The sequence below is a fragment of the Mirounga leonina genome, unplaced genomic scaffold (assembly GCF_011800145.1).
Source record: "Mirounga leonina isolate KUSES-001 unplaced genomic scaffold, KU_Mleo_1.0 Mir_53, whole genome shotgun sequence".
Classification (NCBI taxonomy): Eukaryota; Metazoa; Chordata; class Mammalia; order Carnivora; family Phocidae; genus Mirounga; species Mirounga leonina.
Window position 1 is genome coordinate 98,795,966 of NW_023270807.1, and position 20,225 is coordinate 98,816,190.

At 47.4% G+C, this 20,225-nt stretch overlaps 1 protein-coding gene across 6 annotated transcripts in view; it reads left to right on the forward strand.

The window, feature by feature from the left end:
- SASH1 (SAM and SH3 domain containing 1) overlaps positions 1 to 20,225 on the forward strand; it is a 245,573-nt gene that overhangs the window by 144,263 nt on the left and 81,085 nt on the right. Inside the window, exon 1 of one of the 6 annotated variants that reach the window (XM_034990973.1) lies at positions 13,285 to 13,364. The exons of the other annotated variants lie outside the window; for them this stretch is intronic. Coding sequence (XP_034846864.1) covers positions 13,312 to 13,364 — 53 coding nt within the window. The 5' untranslated portion in view covers positions 13,285 to 13,311. Of the gene's footprint in view, positions 1 to 13,284; positions 13,365 to 20,225 lie in introns of those variants that run through there. 6 annotated transcript variants of the gene reach the window in all.

A 20,225-nucleotide genomic window follows, 5' to 3' on the forward strand; every position in this document is an offset into this window, starting at 1 on the left:
TGGTTACGAAATGATGATACTTACTCTTAAATTGATAATTCCTTTGGATTAAACCTTCCAAAATGTTTGTTTTCTTTCTTCTTTTTTTTTTTTTTTAAATAAGACGGACACTCTAGATCAGATTATAATCTGAGGAGTTTTATTTATATTGAATTATTTGTATTTTTGTACTTGAGAATGCGATTACTTTGAAATGCAGAATCCTGCTATTCTTCAGATCAAAATGCTTGCTGGTAGTTTTGTAAGCCCCGGAACATGACCTGGCAAACCAGTTGGTTGTGTCTGGTTAGTGTCCGCCAAGTATCTGCCAACCAAAATATCCTTCTGAGTCAGCAGTGTTGTTTTACGGGCAGAAGTTTTCGTCTGCTGTCAAAAGGCAAGAGAACTCAGACAAAAGTCGGCAAATCCTGTGGAAGCCAAGCCCGCCCTTAGAGCAGAGGCCTAGATGGCAGGAACAAAGTGGGAGTCCAGTGATTGTCCCTCGTGGTTCCTGCTGTCCAGATCCACAGCCCCTTCCCCACCACTACCCCCTCTTAAGAGTGTCAGGGGCCTCAGCCCATCTTCCTCCCTCCCTTCTCCCCCAGTTAAAACCTGAGCTAAGGAAGGTGTTAATTATAATGCAAATACCTGATTTCTAAGAAATACATCATCTCTCCCAGTGGTATTTACCATTTCACTGGGTTTAAAGTCTTGAGTTCAACAGGATTATAGCTCTGACCACCCCCCCCAAGAGACCAAGGGGGTGGATCTTTTGTGGGGTGACAAGCAGTGAGAATATATGTAACATCTGCAGCTGGAACCTCAGGCAGATGGGCCGATCGGCTGTACTTGGCCGGCAGATGTGTGAGAACCGCAGGACAGGTGCATCTGTCCATACACAGAACAGACCTGCCACCGCCAGTCTGACAAAGGTTCTGTTGGTCCTTATTTTCTTACGTTCTATCTGGTGTGTCTATGCTTTCACCGGAAATATAATAAAAATGCTAAGGGAGCTTTCATTTGCACCTCTTCTATTTCTATCTGTTTACATTGCCTGTCGATGAGACAATCTACTTTATTACACCAATCTTAGATTTGTGTCCACTGGCTAAAAAGCTGAACATCAGTTAAATTTTTTGTTACTTACCAATTAGTCTCAAGAATATCTAGAGAGCAAGACTTTTTTGCTGGGAAAATTCCATGTATGTATGCATGTATGTATATATGCATTTGGCACACAGAGCTCATGCACACACAAGCAGGGGGAGTGGCAGAGAGAGAGGAAGAAGCAGGGAGCCTGATGTGGGGCTTGATCCCAGGACTGTGGGATCATGACCTGAGTGGAAGGCAGACACCCAACCGACTGAGCCACCCAGGCGCCCGAAAATTCTTTATAACCGTTATCTATTGGGATTGCATTTAGCTACAAATAACAGAAAACATGACCTATAGTGGCAAAAAAAAAAAAAAAAAAAGTGTTCATTTGATACCTCCTCATTCCACTGGGATGTCTAGAGGCTGGCACTGAGGCTCACCTGAGCCTTCAGGAACCCAGATTGTATTGTTTGTTGTTGTTATCCTCCTGGTTTTAAAGTGGCCTCTGCATCTTCCAGGTGGGAAGGAGAAACAGGGTGAAGAAGGTCAAAGGGCAAAAAGCCACAGGCACATCCTTTAAAAGCCTTTCCTAGAAACCCTGTCCAACACATACATTCCAGTTTGTCTCACTCATTTCTTGAAGCTGCAGCTGTTCACTGAGCACCGGCTTTGTGTGCCGGACCCCATTCGGGGACTGGGATGTATGATGAGCTGATATGAGCTGCATCAGCATGGAGGGAGATGTCGTAGAAAACATTCATATGCTTTCAATGGTGCTATGGAGAAAAATAAAGCAAAGAAAATGAGCCCCAAATTGGGGCACTTGGCCACCATTTCCATAGGAGAGCTTGGAGGAATGAATGTTTTCCGCTGACTACTTTATTGCCCTGAACAAAATGGGTGTCTTAAGGAAGGAGGGAGACGAGACATTGGGCAGGAAACTAGCACTATTTTCCACAATAATCTTTTCTTTGTACGTGTGTATCTGAAACAGAGTAATCTGAAAATTAGCTAGCTGTCTAATAAATAAACTATGTGTCAAGATGATTTAGATTCACCTTTCAGGGAAGCCAGCTGTAGGGGAGCCCATCTGGTTATTATTTCTAAGTGTGTATCTAGATTGGAAGTAGCCTTAATAGGGTTGGTTCTGCAAATTGGAAAAGAAAAAGCAGGAAATTGCAGGTAACGTTTATTGAGTGCTGAGTGTGGGCCAGGAACTGACCCAAGTACTTAACATTGACTCAATTAATACTCAGATCATCCCTGTGAGGTTTGCTATGATATTATTCCCATTGGAAAATGCAGAAACTGAGGCACAGAGAGGTTAATAAGTTGCTCAAGGCTACACAGCTAATTAAGTGGCAGAGCCCAGATTTTATCCCAGCTGAGAACCCATGCTCCTACCGTTAAGCTAGAATTCCAAAGTACTTATAATTGTATTGCTTATGCAGGTAGAGAGGTCGGGGGCATATTGAGTTCATTAGCATTATATAAATAGCATCAGTTAAAACCTACACTCCAGTAGTCCTCTTGGAGGTAGGGGCAAGCTTTACTTGCGTTCAGATCTAAGTTGTGTCTCATTTATTTATAGAGGCAGGAAGGTCCAAAATAAATCTCAAAACTTCACCTTTGCCAGTATTTATAGGCTCTTTTCTACTAAGTCTTTCACCAGAGTTGAAAATTCACTGATTTAGTTTCACTTTCTTTCATTACCTATGACTGCACTTGAACTATTTTATGGTGAAAAAGTTCAAAAATATATCGCATGATGGAAGAGGGAGATAAATCAAAGGAGGGCAAGCCAATAGAGCAATGCTCTGTGGTCGAGAAATGGATGGAATCTGGTTTACAAATGTTCTCTGCAGGCATTTACTCCGTCTGGACCCTGCTTCCCTCTCGGATTTGTTTCGTCTGGCAAGCTGATACTAAATACTCTTTTGATGGCGTCAGCTCTCCTTTTCTCCCCCCTCCAAAATCCCTGCTTCACCTCCTCCTTTGCCTTTGCCTTCAGGGAAGTAGCCCTGCTTGTGTTGCTGTGTCCCGGTTGCTCGCGCTCTCCTGCTCCTCTCTGGCTCCCTTGCGTCTCCGATCTTGCCTTCCTGCCCCTCACAGTCGGCCTCTGCCTGCCTGTCCACCGACCTCATCTTTTGACCTGCTCTCCAGGCAGGATGCAGCTCCTGTGATTGCTCAGACGGGCCGTGTGCTCCCACGGCATGCTGAGCCTCTGAAATTGTTGCTCCTCTGGGGGGTGCCCCGTCCCCCACTCTCACCATCCTCCCCACGCCCCTTATCTGGGCAAAGCCCATCAGACTTAGAAATCCAGCCCTGGTCTTGGCTCCTCCCAGAAGTCTTCCCTGATTCACGGAGTTGGGGTACAGTGTCTGCTACTGTCACAGTGGACCGCGGCCACAGGTGCGCGTGTGTGCGCGCGTGCGCGCACGTGACCTTCCACTCTGAACCTGGGCCTTTCACAAATGTGCTTCGTTCTTCCCCATCCCATTGAAGGTTTCTTGCCGTCCTCAAAAACCACAGTTTGACTTCTGCTGCCCCAGTTACTGAACTTGGCCCCCACAGCCTGACTTCTGTCTCCTTCTTTCTTGCTGAAATGCTCTCTGAGGTCAGTGCTGCAACAATAACCAACTCAGAGGGCCCTCCCGACTCTCAGATCCTTGTTGCGTTTGGCATGGCTGCCTTTCCCGCGGGGCCCGCTTCTCTCTTCGCCCTTGGTTTGGTGCCTATGACGCGGCAGCTTCTAGTGTCTCCTCACTGGATGCCCACTCTTGGCAGTTCCCTTTTTTCTGCCGATTTCTTACCGTCAGTGGTCCCCTGGGGCTTTCTGCCCAGCCTAAAAGCTCTCCCCAGGTACCCACACCCAGGGTTTTGATCTCTTGTGTCTCAAGATCTCAAATCCACATCTGTCCCTCTGCCCCGTTTCCCGATCTGGTGACGTGCCCGTTGCCACGACTTACGGGCTGCCTGCTAATTCCTGTTGCTGTTACCCCCGCTGCACGTTCTTACAGCAGAATTCCTCACTCCCTCTTTACCCTTCTTTCCTTCTCTGACAACCTGCTCTTTGATCATATGTTCCCCTTCTGTCCTTGGGACCACTTTTCTGCTCTTCAGACAGCCTGGACATCATTATCTCCTGCTTTTCTTTCGTGATTCCAAAACCTTAATCACAAAATCCTGTTGCTTCTACTTCTTCTTTTTCTTTTTAAAGATTTTATTTATATATTTGAGAAAGAGAGAGAGCATGAGCAAGGGGGAAGGGACAGAGGGAGAGGGAGAAGCAGGCTCCCAGGGAGCCCCACGCAGGGCTCGATCCCAGGACCCTGGGATCATGACCTGAGCCAAAGGCAGATGCTTAATTGAATGAGCCACCCAGGCACCTGCTTCTACTTCTATAACCTTTCCTGTGTTTCCCACTTTTTTACCTTCACTACTGCAAGCGATACCTTTAATGCTGTTTTCATGAACTAGAAAAGTGCATTCAGGAAATGACCCTCAGATCGGTCTCCATAAAGTACAATTAGGCCACTGTGCAGTGAGGGGATGCTGAGATCTCCCCAGTGGCATCTATAAGTTAGGGCTCTCCATGTTTGCACTCTGATCAGAATCCCCACAGTCCAGCCCTGGCCCAGTGTTACCACCACATCTCCCACCCCCGGCCCCACTGCCTCCTGGGCTGTTTGGAGCTCTTGCCTTGAAAGCATCTCCTTTCTTCAGGTCCTCTTTTAAGAACTGCTTTTCCATGAATGCTTTCTCAGCCCCTTCCCTGGCTGTAATCTTTCCACCTTTTGGAATCCAGTAGCATCTGGCACGGATCTGATGTCTCAATGTATTGTAACAGGTATCATCATCATAACAGTGCTTATTGGGTTATTTCTATTATTGGACACCGTGCTGATCACTTTTACTGTATTTTGTCATTTAATTTTTCATGGACTCATTGAAATGTGTACTATTTTTGAGATTAATTGGCTTGCCTAAGGTCCCAGAACTGGAGACAAAAAACCTTATCCAGTCTGAATGCCATGACAGCTTTGGCGGGGGGGTTAAGATGCCCTGCCTGATACCAGACTCTCTGGGTTCAAATCCAGGCTGTTTCTTACCAGCGCTACAGCTCTTGGCAAGTTACGCAGTCTCTGTGTCTGCAGTTTCCACAACTGTAAAACGAGGATGATCAGTACAGTGCATACCTCACTTACTAAGCTATCCAGCACCTACTGAGTGCTCAGTAATCTTGTCTGCCATCTATCTCGTCTGGCCCAAATTCATGCCCTTGCCTGTGGCTCTCGTTTTGTATACTTCCCTATTCCCACCAGGCCCAGCAGGATTGTGAGTTCCAGGAGGCTAAGAGCTCACGTTCTTCTCTCTTTGAATTTTCTCCAGTGTCCAGAAGAGTTGTTTGCACAGAGCAAGTGCTAATTAAGTATATGCATTGAAATCATTGATAGCTTCAGTTCTTTGAAAGAAGGTTAAAACTGGACTGTCCCCAAGACTGGCATCCCAGAAGACGTACTTTGGTCTCACCTGTCCCCCAGCGTGCACCAGTCTCTCCTTCAACCTGTAGCAGTGGAATAAGAAGCAAGTGCTTTCTGCTGGTGAATATTAACATTAAAAAGACACCCGTTAAAACATTTTAAAAACATATAGTGCAGAGAACAGTAGCTTCCACAAATCTATTTCTAGGGCCTGCTCCCCTTTCCCCCAGTTCCATTCTGTAATCTTGTTCAAGTCTCCTCACATTTTTCCTCTGTTAAATAGAAATGACAGAACACATACTACCTCCAGATAAAGGTACAACATCATGGATTGCACACAAGATATAGTTTTTTTTTTTTTAATCCTTAAAAAATTCAAAACTTGCAGTTTTGTTGGGAAAGTACATTTATTTTATTTTATTTTTGGTAACAGGTTCATTGAGATCTAATTCACATACCAGGAACTAGAAGGTATTCTGCTAAGCGAAATAAGTCAATCAGAGGAAGATGATTATCATGATTTCACTCATATGTGGGATTTAAGAAACAAAACAGAGGATCATAGGGGAAGGGAGGGAAAAATAAAAGAAGATGAAATCAGAGAGACAAACCATAAGAGACTCTTAATCATAGGAAACAAACTGAGGGTTGCTGGAGGGGAGGGGTGTTGGGGGATGGGGTAACTGGGTGATGGACATTAAGGAGGGCACGTGATATAATGAGCACTAGGGTGTTATATGCAACGGATGAATCACTGAAGTCTACTTGTAATAGTAATACACTATATGTTAATTGAGTTTAAATAAAAATAATTCACATATACAACTCACCCATTAAAAGTATGTAATTCAGCAGGTTTTTAAAAAAAAATTTATTTTGTTTATTTAGAGAGGGAGAGAGAAAGAAAGAGGGGTGGGAGGGGTAGAGAGAGAAAGAGAATCTCAAGCAGACTCCCCACTGAGCACAGAGCCCGACATGGGGCTCCATCTCACAACCCCGAGGTCATGACCTGAGCTGAAATTAAGAGTCAGATGCTTAACCGACCGAGCCAGCCAGGCGCCCCAAAGACTTGTATGTGTTTTAAGTGACTAGCTTATTTCACTTAGCATAATGTTCCCAAGGCTCATCCATGTTGATTCCTTTTCATTGTATGAATATGCCACATTTGGTTATCTGTTTATTGATTGGTGGACACTTAGGGCTGTGCTGACTTTTTGGCTATTATGAACAATGTTGCTGTGAACATTTGTATACAGGTTGACGTGTGGTCAATCCGCTTTAGTGAGATACGGTGTCCATGCCGTGTAAGTCACCTATGGAAAGCACACAACAAGGTGTGTAGCATATTCACGGAATTGTGCCACCACCACCAGAGTCCAATTTAGAACCTTTCATCACCCCAAAAATAAGCCCTTTAGCTGTCACTGCTCCATCTCCTGATGACTCCTGTTCCCTAAGCAATCACTAATTTCTGTCTCTTTAGAATCACCTCTTCTGGACATTTCATAGAAATAGAGGGGAAGTGCAGTTTTGAAAGAAAATTGGTTTGTTATGGCTCAATTAAGAGTAGAACTTCGAATCCAGTTCTTGGTAACTTTGTCTCCAGCCTCCTTGAAATGTGTAAGACATTCTTCTCCTTTTAGTAAGTCTGTTTCCTACTGGGGACCTCTGCCCTCTTCCTCAACGAGAACGTCTCTCATTCCTGAAGACTGGGTTGGAGGAGAAGGGCTCAGGCTCCATCCCTTGTGGACGTCCCCGAAAACAGGGTCTGCTGTCTGTGGTTCTGTATACTTCTGCGTGACAAGGTGGGGCTCTCTCTGCTCATTCTCATTTGTAGAAGTGATCGCTAGAAACCCGCAGGCTGTGCAGTTACGAATCCTCCTTTGGAACAGACTAGATTCACTGAGAATTGCTGATGAGGTCTGCAAGTTTGCTGGGAAATCCAGGTCAAGCTGTGTCCCCTGGAGCTGAGATGAATGCATCCTGTTTCCACATCCTGTTTGTGGCAGGGCTGCGGGCTGGGGAGGGGAATGCCAGATCTTTCCCAGGGGGGGACGTACAGTTGTGCACTGGGATGAGGAAGTCACACAAAGTTGTGTCCTTCAGAGTAGCTCACAAGTTGGTTCTGCCCTGTTCAGGTGGCTGTGTCCTTGCTGGGTGCTCATTGTCCTCCCAGGAGAAGGAGGCGGGCGCTTGTGGCTTGTGAGCACAGAGCCACGAAGGGAACCAGAGCCCACTTGGACTGCCATTGTTTGAGCTCAGCAGGGTGGGAAGTAGAAGCAGAACGGCAAGCTTAGGTTTCGGAAAATGAATGGGCTGCACCCAGAGCCAGACATTAGATTAGTATGTATATTATGTATTCTTTCCCTTTGATCAATTTACCAAGAGCCACCTGCCAAGGCTGTGGGCAGGAGGGCAAGGTCCCTGTCCCAGGGGCTGGAGCGTTCGGTGTGCTCGCCCTCTGTGATGGCCGTCTGCATCGTGTCACCTCTCCGGGCTTTAGCTACGCAGTGCTGACTTAGAGTCAGGTGATGTCCTTTCTTCTCTGACCCAGTACAGAGCACGCCCCGCACCGACCAGTTTTGTGTGCTCTGCTGTCGTTGGTGTTGGACAGACCCTGAGCCCACATTTAAGCTCTGCTAGTTGTCGGATGAGGAACAATGAGAGCTCGTGCAGTTGCAGTGTGCCGAAGGATGGGTTTGTGCGGGTGGACCTGCGTCTGCACGTGTGTATGCTCCATCGCATAGCATATCTGAGGGGCTCAACATTCCAGAATGCAGGGGCTCGGGGCGGGAGCAGCTGTGCTAGAATTCTCCACCTCAGCTGTTCCCCACTGCAGACTCTGTTGCCCTTCGCTTCATCTGGTGAGTGAGCCCCAGCTGCCCGGCCCCAGCTGGAGTCCACACGCCTGGGCCGCGGCCCTCCGGGGGGGCGGGGTGTGCATAGCGCCTGGAGACAGGCTACCCTGCCAGGAGGTATTTAGGATGCAAGGGGGCTGCGCTTTCTTCTGTCTCCTGCAGGAGAGGTGAACGGGACACTGGGCCCCAGGGGTTGGGGGAGGCGATCAGTAAATAAATAGTAGCCTGTCCTGGCAGGAACAGGGAAGACCCTGTTCGAACAACGGTATCATACGAAGTGAATGAAGGAAGGAAAGGGGTGGGGTGGGGGTGTCAGAAAGGCTAAATGACTTGCCAAGATCACAATCACAAAGCCTGGGCAAGGCAGAGGTGGAATTCTAGTACAGATCCATCTTTCTGCCTGGGCCAGGGCTTTTCTCCCAGATGCCACCGTGCAGACCACAGACTGGTGCGTCAGAAAGACCCCTGATGGGCCAGGAGGCAATGAAGTGCAATTGAATAAACATTTTCCAGATTTCTGCGGTGTGGACGGATTTGTTAGGTGCTGGGAAGATGAATGGGATGGGAAGGTAGCTGTCCTCTTAGGACCTGCAGAAGTCATGACAACACGATCGTCATGTGCCTTGAGTGCGGTGCGTGGGGACTGGAGGATGGCCAGCCAGGTGCCTGGGGCAGGCACCCGCCACAGACACACAGGTTTGGTATCAGACAGGCTTCTGTGGGAGAAGTGGACGTTAAGGTGACGTTATTACAGGGTTCTGACCTCTGGTGTTTGTTGGGGCTGGCTGCTCTGTGTCCAATGATGTGGCCTGATGTCAGATGCAGGCAAAGTGGGGAACGAGGATAAACTGCCATCTGCAAATATGGACATGTCCTCTCTCATCACCTCCATGCAAACCTCCAAATCCGACTCGCCAGGAACCTGCAGGAGGAGCTGGGGTCCTTCCGAGGTGCTCACCAGCCCCAGGCCCAGGGCTTGGAGCACCTGAGGAGCAGACTTGGCAGGAATTCAAGCATGGTGGGCCCAGCTGCTGCCCCCGCCACCGAGTGACCCCAGGGCCCCGCGGTGGCAAGTGTCAGCTACAGCAGGGCCTCATGCCCTGCACTGACTTTGAAGGCCCATCTCCCATGAAGCAGCTCATGTGACTCATGCTGACCCAGCACATGCAGGGGAGGGAATTCTGGGAGACATAATCCATCTAAGCTAAGTTGACAGGTTACAAATCCACCACAGGTGCCCAAAGGAGTGAGCACCACAGGGAGGGTGGGGGTTTTGTAGGCATAATTGGAGGGGAAGGGAATTCCAGACAGAAGCAAGGGTATGCAAAGGTGTGTGAGCACAGCACCTTGGGGGTGGGCAAGTGCAGCCCTAGGGCCAGCCAGCTTTGGGAGGTCTTCAGATAACTCAGGGGTTGCCTAGTGGTGGGCTTTGTATGTTAGAAGGACGACTGTCAATGTGAGCAGCTAGGTCTGGGTGCCCCCAGGAGGGCAGGGAGACCAGTGGTCCAGGGGACAGATCCTGGAGGTCTGAAACTTGCCAGAACCTTTATTAGGCTTCAAGTTTTAAATTCTTCCATCCCACTGGCTAATTCCTTCAATCTTTAAGGAAGATTGCATGCCAAGTACTGGGGATGGATACGGGGCACTCAAGACTAACACTGACCCCCAGCCTTATGTCTACAGGCTTGGCTGCTGTGTGATCTTACTGTATTCTCATATTCTGAATTTTCTTCCGAAAACTGCACTTGAAATCCTGCTTAACTAGATTTTGGAGGCCTTGGCGTAGAAGGGTACAGGGAGGAAATGGAGAAGGAAGCATGGGGCATGTGTTCCCCGTGTCTCCTGGTTGCAGCGGGTGATGGCAAACATACCCGCCCATTACAGTTAGCTGCAGAGCTTGTGGGAAAGACAGACCCTGAGGCCCCGCCCAGGCCTCATGCGCTGACTTCAGACATGGCTGAGATGTGCAGCTCGGGAGTCTTTAATAAGTTTTCCAGGAGGTTCTAGGCAGCCAGCTTGGTGTTACAGATCACTGCCATGGCAGTACCCGTTTCTTTTCCCTTGGGGTGATGCTCTCGGCTTCTGCTCCACATGTCCGTCCGCGGTGGAGGCGGTGGTGGCACCCAGCTGTGCTGAGAGAGGGCGCGTGTCGTCTCGGGGACCCCGGCGCTGCTCCTGGAGTCTGACAGGTGCCGATGCGTCACTTCAGATAGAGCCCCAGGAGCAGGAGGAAGGATGTGAGGCAATCCGAGAGCCAAGTGAGAGCACGGGCGGAGTGCGAGGGCGGCGCTCGTGGGTGTGACAGAGGACACGTGTGGGAATTTAAAAATGAGGCCTGAATGGTGATGGAAGCTAACTAGACTTAGCGGGTGGTCATTTCGCAGTGCATCCGAGTATCAGCTCATTTTCTGTTACTCTTAAAACTAATGTGTCATATGTCAGTTACATCTCAGTTAAAAAAAGAGTTCCCGTCTTCCTAACATCGCATGACAATTCTCCATCCACTGTGTCTGAAGGAATCGGAGGCGGGACTGCGGCGATGCTCACGGTGGGAGGAACCCGATCCTTTGTGCTGCCCGCCAGGACGAGTAGGGCAGGCAGACGGCGCCCGCAGCCACGTCCTGGCGGGGGGCTGGCTGCTGTGCCTCCAGCAGGGGACCCGCAGGGCGAGGAAGGGCCCTCCGAGTCCGCAGCCCCTCCGACTTTGTCCTTCAGAGGCGGCTTCACCGACTCCCCTGCTCCCCTCCGAGCAGCTGACAGAAGAAAGGCTGGCAGCCCTGGCCCCCGCGTCCCCCCACCCGGGGCCTCTGTGCCCAGACAGTACAGCGGCCGGCATGGCCAGCGCGGTCTGGGCGATGGTGAATGGGAGCCGCTGTTTGTTTCCACTGAGAAAGTTCGGACCCGCTTCCGGAGCCATTGCCATGGAAACAGACTGAGGAGATAATTGAATGGAGCCTCTTTTCCTGCCATCTCCCCTCTCCCTTTCCCCACGCTGAGGCTGAGGCTCTTAGAGGCCGGCTCTTTGCAGCCTGGTGTTCCCTGCAGGTTCATGCGCCTTTGATAAGAATATCAAATCAAAGAATATCCTTACGGTGCCAGCCTCCCCTGGCGTAAATGACCCCCTGTGCACCCTGCACCAGGCGGAGTGGCAGCCCGTTGCCATCGCTGTTCTTGTGCTGAGCCTGCACCAGGCATCCTGATAACCACGGCCTTCCATGGGGACCTTCCCTGTCCATCCAGCTGGCCTCGCCTCTCAGCCACGTTTCCTTGCAGAAAAGCCTTTCTTGGACCACAGAGCCATGGATGCACTTAATCTTATTATTTTCTTTTAAAGATTTATTTATTTATGAGAGAGAGTGTGCGTGTGTGTGTGAGAGCACAGCGGGGAGGGGCAGAGGCAGAGGGAGAGAGAGTCCCAAGCAGACTCTGCGCTGAGAGGGGAGCCTGATTCGGGCTTGGTCCCATGACCCCGCGATCATGACCTGAGCTGAAACTGACACTTAACTGACTGCACCACCCACGTACCCCTGTATGCACTAAATCTTAAAGGGGAAATAGAAGGGAAGAATAATTTTGCCTCATTTACTGAATAAGTAGCCATCATTAGAAAATGTAAATAAAGCTACTTACAGTACTTCTCTCGTTTTATAAAAACTAGCTTTTGTGGTGAAAACAATGTGCTAAAATCGTGTTTTATTTCGCTTTTGACATAATTCAGTAATTCTTTTTTTGTTTTCAAGATTTTTATTTATTTATTTGTCAGAGAGAGCGAGCACAAGCAGGGGGAGCAGCAGGGGGAGAGGGAGCAGCAGACTCCCCGCTGAGCAGGGAGCCCGATGGGTGGTTCCATCCCAGGACTCTAGGATCATGACCTTAGCCGAAGGCAGACACTTAACCCACTGAGTCACCCCAGTGCCCCTAATTCAGTAATTCTTAAGATATAAAGACCTAAACAAAATGTAAAATTCACATGGAGGCCATAAAAGGAAGACATTAGTTTTTACTGGTTGCACCAAAAGCAGAAAAAACAGAGGAGTCTGTTTTCCTTTCATTCAGCACCTTTTGTGTGTCTGTTGAGGAAACGTCAAAAATCAAGCTTGACCTGCATCTGCGGACGCCAGTAGCCAAGTCACGTATGTTGGCACTTTTAGTGCCAATAACAGGAGAATATGGACACACTTCAGGCTCATGGTTTCATACCCCACACCGTGAATCTGGTGGTGATTCAGACAGGAGAGGCCCTTGCCTTCAGGAATCTGGTGTTTCAGTGGGACCAACCTCGGGTTGGGGCCAGAGGAACTGAGCCCCAGCTCTGTGGCTCGAAATCGGATAAGTCACTTTCATGAACTCACCAGGCTTTCATTTCTGCATCTGTATAATGGAGCTTTTCACGGTTTCTGGGAGCCTGAAATACAATGAGATAGATAGGACTGTGCTGGGTAAACCCAGACCAATGCTTAAGTTGGTCATTTTTACTTCTTCTTCTTTTTTTTTTTTTTTTAAGAGAAAGCGTGCAAGTGGTTGGGGGAGGGGCAGAGGCGGGGGACTTCCAAGCAGGCTCCACGGCCAGAGCAGAGCCCGATGTGGGGCTCGATCTCATGACCCTGAGATCAGGACCTGAGCCGAAATCAAGAGCCAGATGCTTAACCAACTGAACCACCCAGGCTCCCCTGGTCATTTTTACTTCTGAACCACTGAATCTGTTGGGAGTATATTCAGTCATTTGTAATGGAACCTGACTGCACTGATGAGGCAAATGGGGGCCTGTTTTCTTCATACAGCAAGGAATCTGGAGGTGGCTGTACAGCTGCTCAAGGAAGTATTTCTTCTCTACCGGTTTTAATATGTGGTTTTCTTCCTTATGATAAAATGATGACTGCTTGGGCCTTGTGCCCATGTTTCGGGAAGGACCGAGGGAAGGGACGGAGGGCGAAAGACACAGGAAAAGGTGAGTGAGTCTTTGTCATTATGGAAACGCTAGCTTTCTCAGAAACCCCTCACTGTGAATTCTCAGCTGTGTCTTCTCAGCCAGACGCTGACACTTGGCCTCCACTAGCTGCAAGGGAGTGTGGGGAAGTGAGTGTTTTAACAGGGTACCCTGCCACCCAAACAAAATCTGGGTTCTCCTGGTAAGAAAGAAGATAAGAGGGATATTGGAATGGGGGGCAGCTGCCCCTGCCAGCGACAGGCAGTACTCAGCCTGGCTGATCTTGCAGCACGTCGATCTAATCTACCTCATTCTGCTGTAAACTCCTGGAAGGTATGGACTGTGCTGTACATTGCCCTCATCAGGCTGCAGAGGCTTCATTATCTACACCAAACAGCAGATACCAAACCAAAGAACATGGTTGGTGGTTTTCATGGGAGACTGATCAGTTACTGAACTTACTGAACTTACATGAACATACTGAACTTACCTAAAAAATAGTATGATACACCATCTAGTGTGTCCTGGGGATATTCTGGCCATTTGCTAAATTTGCAGGAATCGGGAAGGCATTTGTAACTTCTCAAGGCTGGGATATATGTAGTTACTTTCAGGAGTGGTACCGCATCAAAGCTGCCATCCATACACAATTTTTTTTTAAAGATGTTATTTATTTGTCAGAAAAAAAGCACAAGTGTGGTGGGGGTTAGAGGCAGAGGGAGAAGCAGGCTCCCCGCTGAGCAGGGAGCCCGATGTTGGACTCGATCCCAGGACCCTGGGATCACAACCTGAGCCGAAAGCAGATGCTTAACTGACTGAGCCACCCAGGCCTCCATGTACAGAAAATTTTTATCAACTTTCTTAGATAGGCCAGACCCATAAGGTGACAAAGAATAATATGCCCCAGATGGAAAAGAGAAGGCCCATGGGGAGGGTTTTAGAAATCTTGGACAACAACTGTATGCTCTCCCAGATTTGATTCTCCCTGCCCCAGTCCCACATGTGTGGGCACGTCCAGCTCTGCACTTCTGTTGTCCTGGCCTCAGTGAGGTTACCATCCAGACACAAACAGGTCACAGGCTCAGGCTATGGAGAGATGACATTTGGCTACTTTTTAGGCATGATACTTAAACTTCTGCTCATGTCCTGCGTCATTAACTTTTGGTACCAGTGACCATTTGGTGAATGACAGGACACAAATCTCTTTCAGTGTACCTTTGTGGTGGATTTTCAGATTCAACAGGGATGGAGCCTGTTGTTGGCCTGGGAAGCTTGTTGGCCATCCCTGAGGTGCCAGGGAACCAGCACCTTCCATGTTAAGAAACTGAAGTGCGCTGAGCAGGACTGAGAGAGACTTGACCCCACGGGCAGAGCTGGTTCAAAGGCCAGCCATCCGCATCGCTAGCTTCTTGGTGGTGGTGCTTTGCGTGTACAGACATGTTCTAAATTCCATACAGGTCATATTTCACTGACACCTCTAGAAAACCTACGTGATAGGTAGTATTGTCTCTGTCTTGCATAGCAGGAAACTGGGATTCACTGGGACAAAGGAATTTGTTCAAAGTTACTGGTTGGTGAATGGTGGAGCTGGGCTTCGAACACTGGAGGTGGGGCTCCAGGACCCGCACTGTGAGCCATGGCGGTAGGCGGCTTCCTGTGGGAAGAAGCCTTCCTAGCTCTAGGAAATGTTCACATCTGGATACCAGTCATTGGTCCATACGTCTCTACCTTGGCATCATGTTCAGTCACTGGTGTGTGTGTTTTTTTAATTCTAAGAGAAACGTGGATTGCTTTTGTCTATTGCAGTTGAGACGTGGAAGAGGGGTCACCATGTCCATCCTAGCTTTTTGAGGGCAGTTAATATTAAAAAGAGAGATAGGCTTGACTTGCAGCAGAAAAGATCGTGTGTAGATACCTTGAATTTCCATGTACCTAATACAATTAGCAAGGGATTGAAGCCTAACAAAAACTGTTGTTAGAAGTAGAGTTGCATGCCTACATTGACTCCCTCTCTGTATTTTTCTGAATCAGATCCCCTTTTGAGACATCTTGTATAGAAGGAATAGGTCCACCTACAGTGATTCTGATGGCAGTTTTCAACCAGAGATAACATAAAAAGGGGGTGGGGCAGAAAAAAGTTGAAAATGTCCAAACTCATGGCCGGAGATACCAGACTTTTAAAATGTCCTTTCAGCACTTTCTAAGGGGGAGCGTTGGATCAGTATGGTAAGAGGGCCTCTTCAAATTGGAAATAAACATTGGATGGTATTGTCATTTTGAGACCGTGTCCACACGTCACTGCCATTTCTTTGGGAGAGTTAATATTACATCGCGGGTGGGTCCAAACCACTTCCCATGGCATACATCCATGTTGAAAATTTTCAAGCTCCTTGACATCCACCTAAAATTATTTAGTATACCCTGTGTTACCTGCAGTGAGTTAACTTGGTGTGGTTCTTACTGCATAAGGAGGACAGTAGGGTATAAGCCACCTAGGAGTACTATGGTGCTGGGGAATGTGGATGAAGAACTGCTGACATCATGGTCAGTCGTCATTGTGAGGAAAACAGTGGATTGTGAGAAAACATGAATTGCTTGTAGAGAGTGCAATTGAGAAGAGGAATTGTTATGGCCATCCAAATTATTTGAGGGAAGCTAATGTTAAAACTAGAAGGAGGAAGTGTGGCAATTTAGAACCTGCTGGAGCCTAGAATAAGGGACGTGGAGTGGCTGTTGCTGGGTGGGATGGGGATGGTGCAATTCTGTGCAGGGGCCCAAAGCAGTCATCTGTCTGGGGCTCCTGTGAATATTACAAGAGGTCACATTTATTGGAAACTCACCAAGTACCAAGCTCATGTAATTTTCCTACCAGCCCCAGAAGGCAGGCACTGAGCTCATCGTCCCTGCTTCACATAACAAGGCAAGCTGGCTTAGATTTGTGGCCGTGCTCGCGCTCAAAGGTGTGCCCGACTCCTGAGTGTGTGAGCACCTAGCTTGTGCTGGGTCCGGCCATTGCCTTGGGTGTGGTGCACCAGACACCTGCCTTGATCATTTACGAGAAGGTGAACGTGTAACAAAAGCCAGAAGGTACAGGCTGGGAATAGGCTGAAATGAAAGAAAAGGCCTCTATGGGGAGTGTTGTGACCAGGGTGACAGCATGTCACTGATGTTGTCATTGTTACCAAGTAATCTTGGAGCTCTAACAACATACCGGATTTGGGGCCATAGAATTACTTTCAATCCAAGCCAGTAAGTTTGCAAGTTAAGTTCAACTATGTGCATGAAATCCAGCAGCTATTGTCTGGGTAAAGCAAGAGAGAAACATACAACACAGAGTTGGAGGAGGCGCTCGTTCCCTACACCTGCCTGACCCCGAGAGTGAGCACCTCCAGCAGTGCGGACCCCCTGTGTCTCTCCTGACTCACCCTAGTCCTGGCCCCATAGCTGGGGAAGGGGTGACCCTTGAATTTTTAGAGCAGTCCGTAGATAATCTACACAGAATTTTGTTTCGTATATGTTTTTATGAAATAGGGGAGATATGTTCCTATGATGAAAAGTATCTTCGATATCTGAAGGATAATAAGAAGTATTAAATTAAGGAATTACCTACTTTATACAAAATGATTTGTCACTAAGCAAAATATTCAAGGAAGGCATAGCAACTCATAAGGAATAATCAGCGTATAAGAAATATATCCCCACATAAGAAAAAAAAAAAACTACTAAAAAGCTCCTCAACCCTTTTACCTTCTCTCCACTTCCCCCTTCCATGCACAGTTCAGTAGCACAGATTGGCTTAGTCTTTTTCCTACATCTTGAGGAAAATGCTGCTGGCTTCGGGGACTGCCTTGGCAGGCTGGGGATGATGCAGGAAAAGACCCAGACACGGCAAAAAGCCCTGATTCGAAATTCAGCAGGAAAGAAACTAATGAAGAAGTGTATTTCCAGAGACTCAAGATAAAGGAAACTTAAAAATCTCAAGTATAGATTTTCCAGTAACGTATAACACATGTTCCTTTCTTAGAAATTAGGTTATAGCCGTTTTTCTTTTCTTCCTTTTTTTTTTTCTTTTGCTTGGTTATAATGAAGTTTCTGGACAGGACATCAAAACAAAAACACGAAGGGTATTTTGGGAACTCCTTTATGCTGGGGCGTTCATTACACTTCTCTGGTGTGCGGAGTAAGTACATCGCAGGGAGACAGAGTTGTCTTTGCCTGGGGGTACCCAAGGCTCTCGGTATATAAATAGACATAAGGAGAAAAATGAGCCTGAGCCAAAGTCCGTGGTCTCCTTTCCTTCAACAAGCGGATAGATCATGCAAGAGCAGCACAACCAGATCCTGCAGTGTTCTTGCAATGCTTAGTTCTCATAAACCCAGAGGCCATGTTCACATTTGGGGTTGAAAACCTGCTCGGTCTTCACAGGTTCTTCTGAGTATCGTTTCCATAATTCAGCCAACAACAGGTGTAGTACACATGTGACGTAATGTGAATTTCTGTTACATAAATGAGAAACAGTATGGTGAGGTGGGCCAGGCGTTGGACCCCTCCGGTGTCAGAGATGTGGCTTCTAAGCCCAGGGTGTCGCCACCTGGCCCTGTGTCCTTAGCCGTGTCATCACTCCCGAGTGTCAGTGATCATCCTGTGATGGGGGTTGCCAACAGGAGTGGTTTTTGTTTTTGTTTTTTAAGAGGTAGAATTCCATACAAATGTAAAGAATTTCATTCTGAACTTTGTGTTTCTCCTTCTCTGTGGCCCCATGGAGATCTCTACTGCGAAGCAAGACTCAAGAGAAAAGAAAATAGAGCAACCTAGAATTTACCCTGCTACCATTGGGGCAGCAATGTAGTTTATATAAAATATGATTTTAGTCAGAAAGCGTAAAAGCATACTCTTAGTTTTTCTTCTCCCCATGACGTTTCCTAAGTCCCACAGCTGCTTCACCTTCTTTTCCTGACCCTGAAGATTGGATTGCCCTTGAGCCCAGTCCTGGTCCCACTTTTCTCCACTGTGTTCAGTTGGGTCTCCTAGCTTTAAATATGCAAGTGACTTCCAAATTCTGATCTCCAGTCCTCAACGATGCCCTTGAACTCTAGAGTCGCATACCCAACTATGTCTTTAATATCTCCGCAGGGATGTTCAGGAAGCACCTCAGATTGAGTATGTGCAGAATAGACCTTGCTTTCTTCCTCTGCTCTTTCCCAACTTAGCCTTCCCTGACGGGGCGAATGCCTGTCATGCCAACTCATCACTTAGGTCTCTGTTCACCTGTCACCTCTTCAGAGACACCTTCTCTGTCCTTCCCAGCAAAAATTCTCCCCACTTCTTGACCTGTACCCCCCACCTTGCTTCTCACCCCCATCCTTTGCTCCAAGAGAACAGGGATCTTACCTGTCTTATTTACCGCTACATTCTCAATACCTCAAAGGATACCAGACTCATAATGGGAGTTGGATAAATGTTTATTGAAGGAAAGAAAGACAGAATGAATGAGTGAAAAGAAAGGAACGAAACAGTTGAACAAAGAATTTGCTCAAGATTGAGGTAGGATGAAAGGAACTGGTTAAGTGCTGGGATGCTACCCCTTAAGTTGTTTTGTTGATCTCATTCATAAATTCTTTATTGAATGTTCTTTGAGTTCAGGGAGGGTTAAAGTAGTTTAGAGTTTGAGGAAAAATAATTACACTTGGGGTCTAATAGTAGTAGTTATTGATGAAAAGGTACTTTTAAGATTGAGTTCAGAGACTAGATGCAAAACTCAAATTATTCGATGTTTATGTAGATTGGTCCGAAGTGCAGCAGAATGCTAATTACTGCGTCCTAGTCAGTCCTAGTCATGGAAACCCGGAACCCTGTGCTGAAGTTCCCATCCCTTTTACCCTGTCGACAGTAAGAGTGATGGATAGAGAGAGGCTGACAAACCTGCTTCCAGCCCAGCCATTCCCAGGCCTGCGGTGTCTGGCTGAAAGAAGGTGCTCTGAGGAGGCCTCTTTGGAACTCACTCCTGAGCATTAATTTCTCCCACCAGGAGATCAGTAAATGACTCTTTCCCCCTGCTGCCATCCAAATTTGGAATTTGGTTACATCATTGATTTCTGCTCCTGCTGGATGAATTTTATAATCAGTCTCAAGGAGAAAGATGGCATTTCACATCACTGCTCTGTCTGCCTGCCTCCTTTTTGCAGGGACAATTCACCGCGTCCAAATTAAACTTTATACGATGTCATTTTCCCTCTTTGCAAATTGATGAGTTGGGGAGCTTCACATTTAGGAAACACTGGCTTGCTGTTCTTTGGCCAGTATCTAGATTGTGAACTTGTGAAATGTTAAAAATAAATCCCCATTTGTCACCGCAGGATGACTAGAGGAGCTGTAGTGCCATCTGCTGGCCTCCTGGGGAAGTGCAGAACAATCACTAGTAGAAACACCTCTTATGTAATGAAAAGATCCCAAGTGCAAACCTGAGAATAAATTTTAAATATGTGTGATAATTTGAAGAAAGTAGATACAAGTTAAAAAAAACTGTAAGCAGGAAAATACATTTATATTTTGTGATAACTATGTCATGGTGAGAACTTACCTTTTTATGCAGTGTGGGTTCTGGAGTATATTTATGGTAGAAGACATTCCCATTTGGCAGGAAGAATGAAAAATGGGTTGGAAAATAGAGGTTAGCCTTTGAGTTCTTCAAGAATAGGATAGAAACAATTCTCTATGCGATTTAACTGGAGAGGAAGAGTCCAGCGTCTAGTGGAAAGACAGCCAGGCTGCCAGGGCCTGGGGAGAGAGCTCCTTGTTTGGGCTCTAACCAGCTGGTGGAACCTTGGATCACTCCTGTAACTTCTGGAGATCATTGTTCCCTATAAAATTGGGATTGGATTC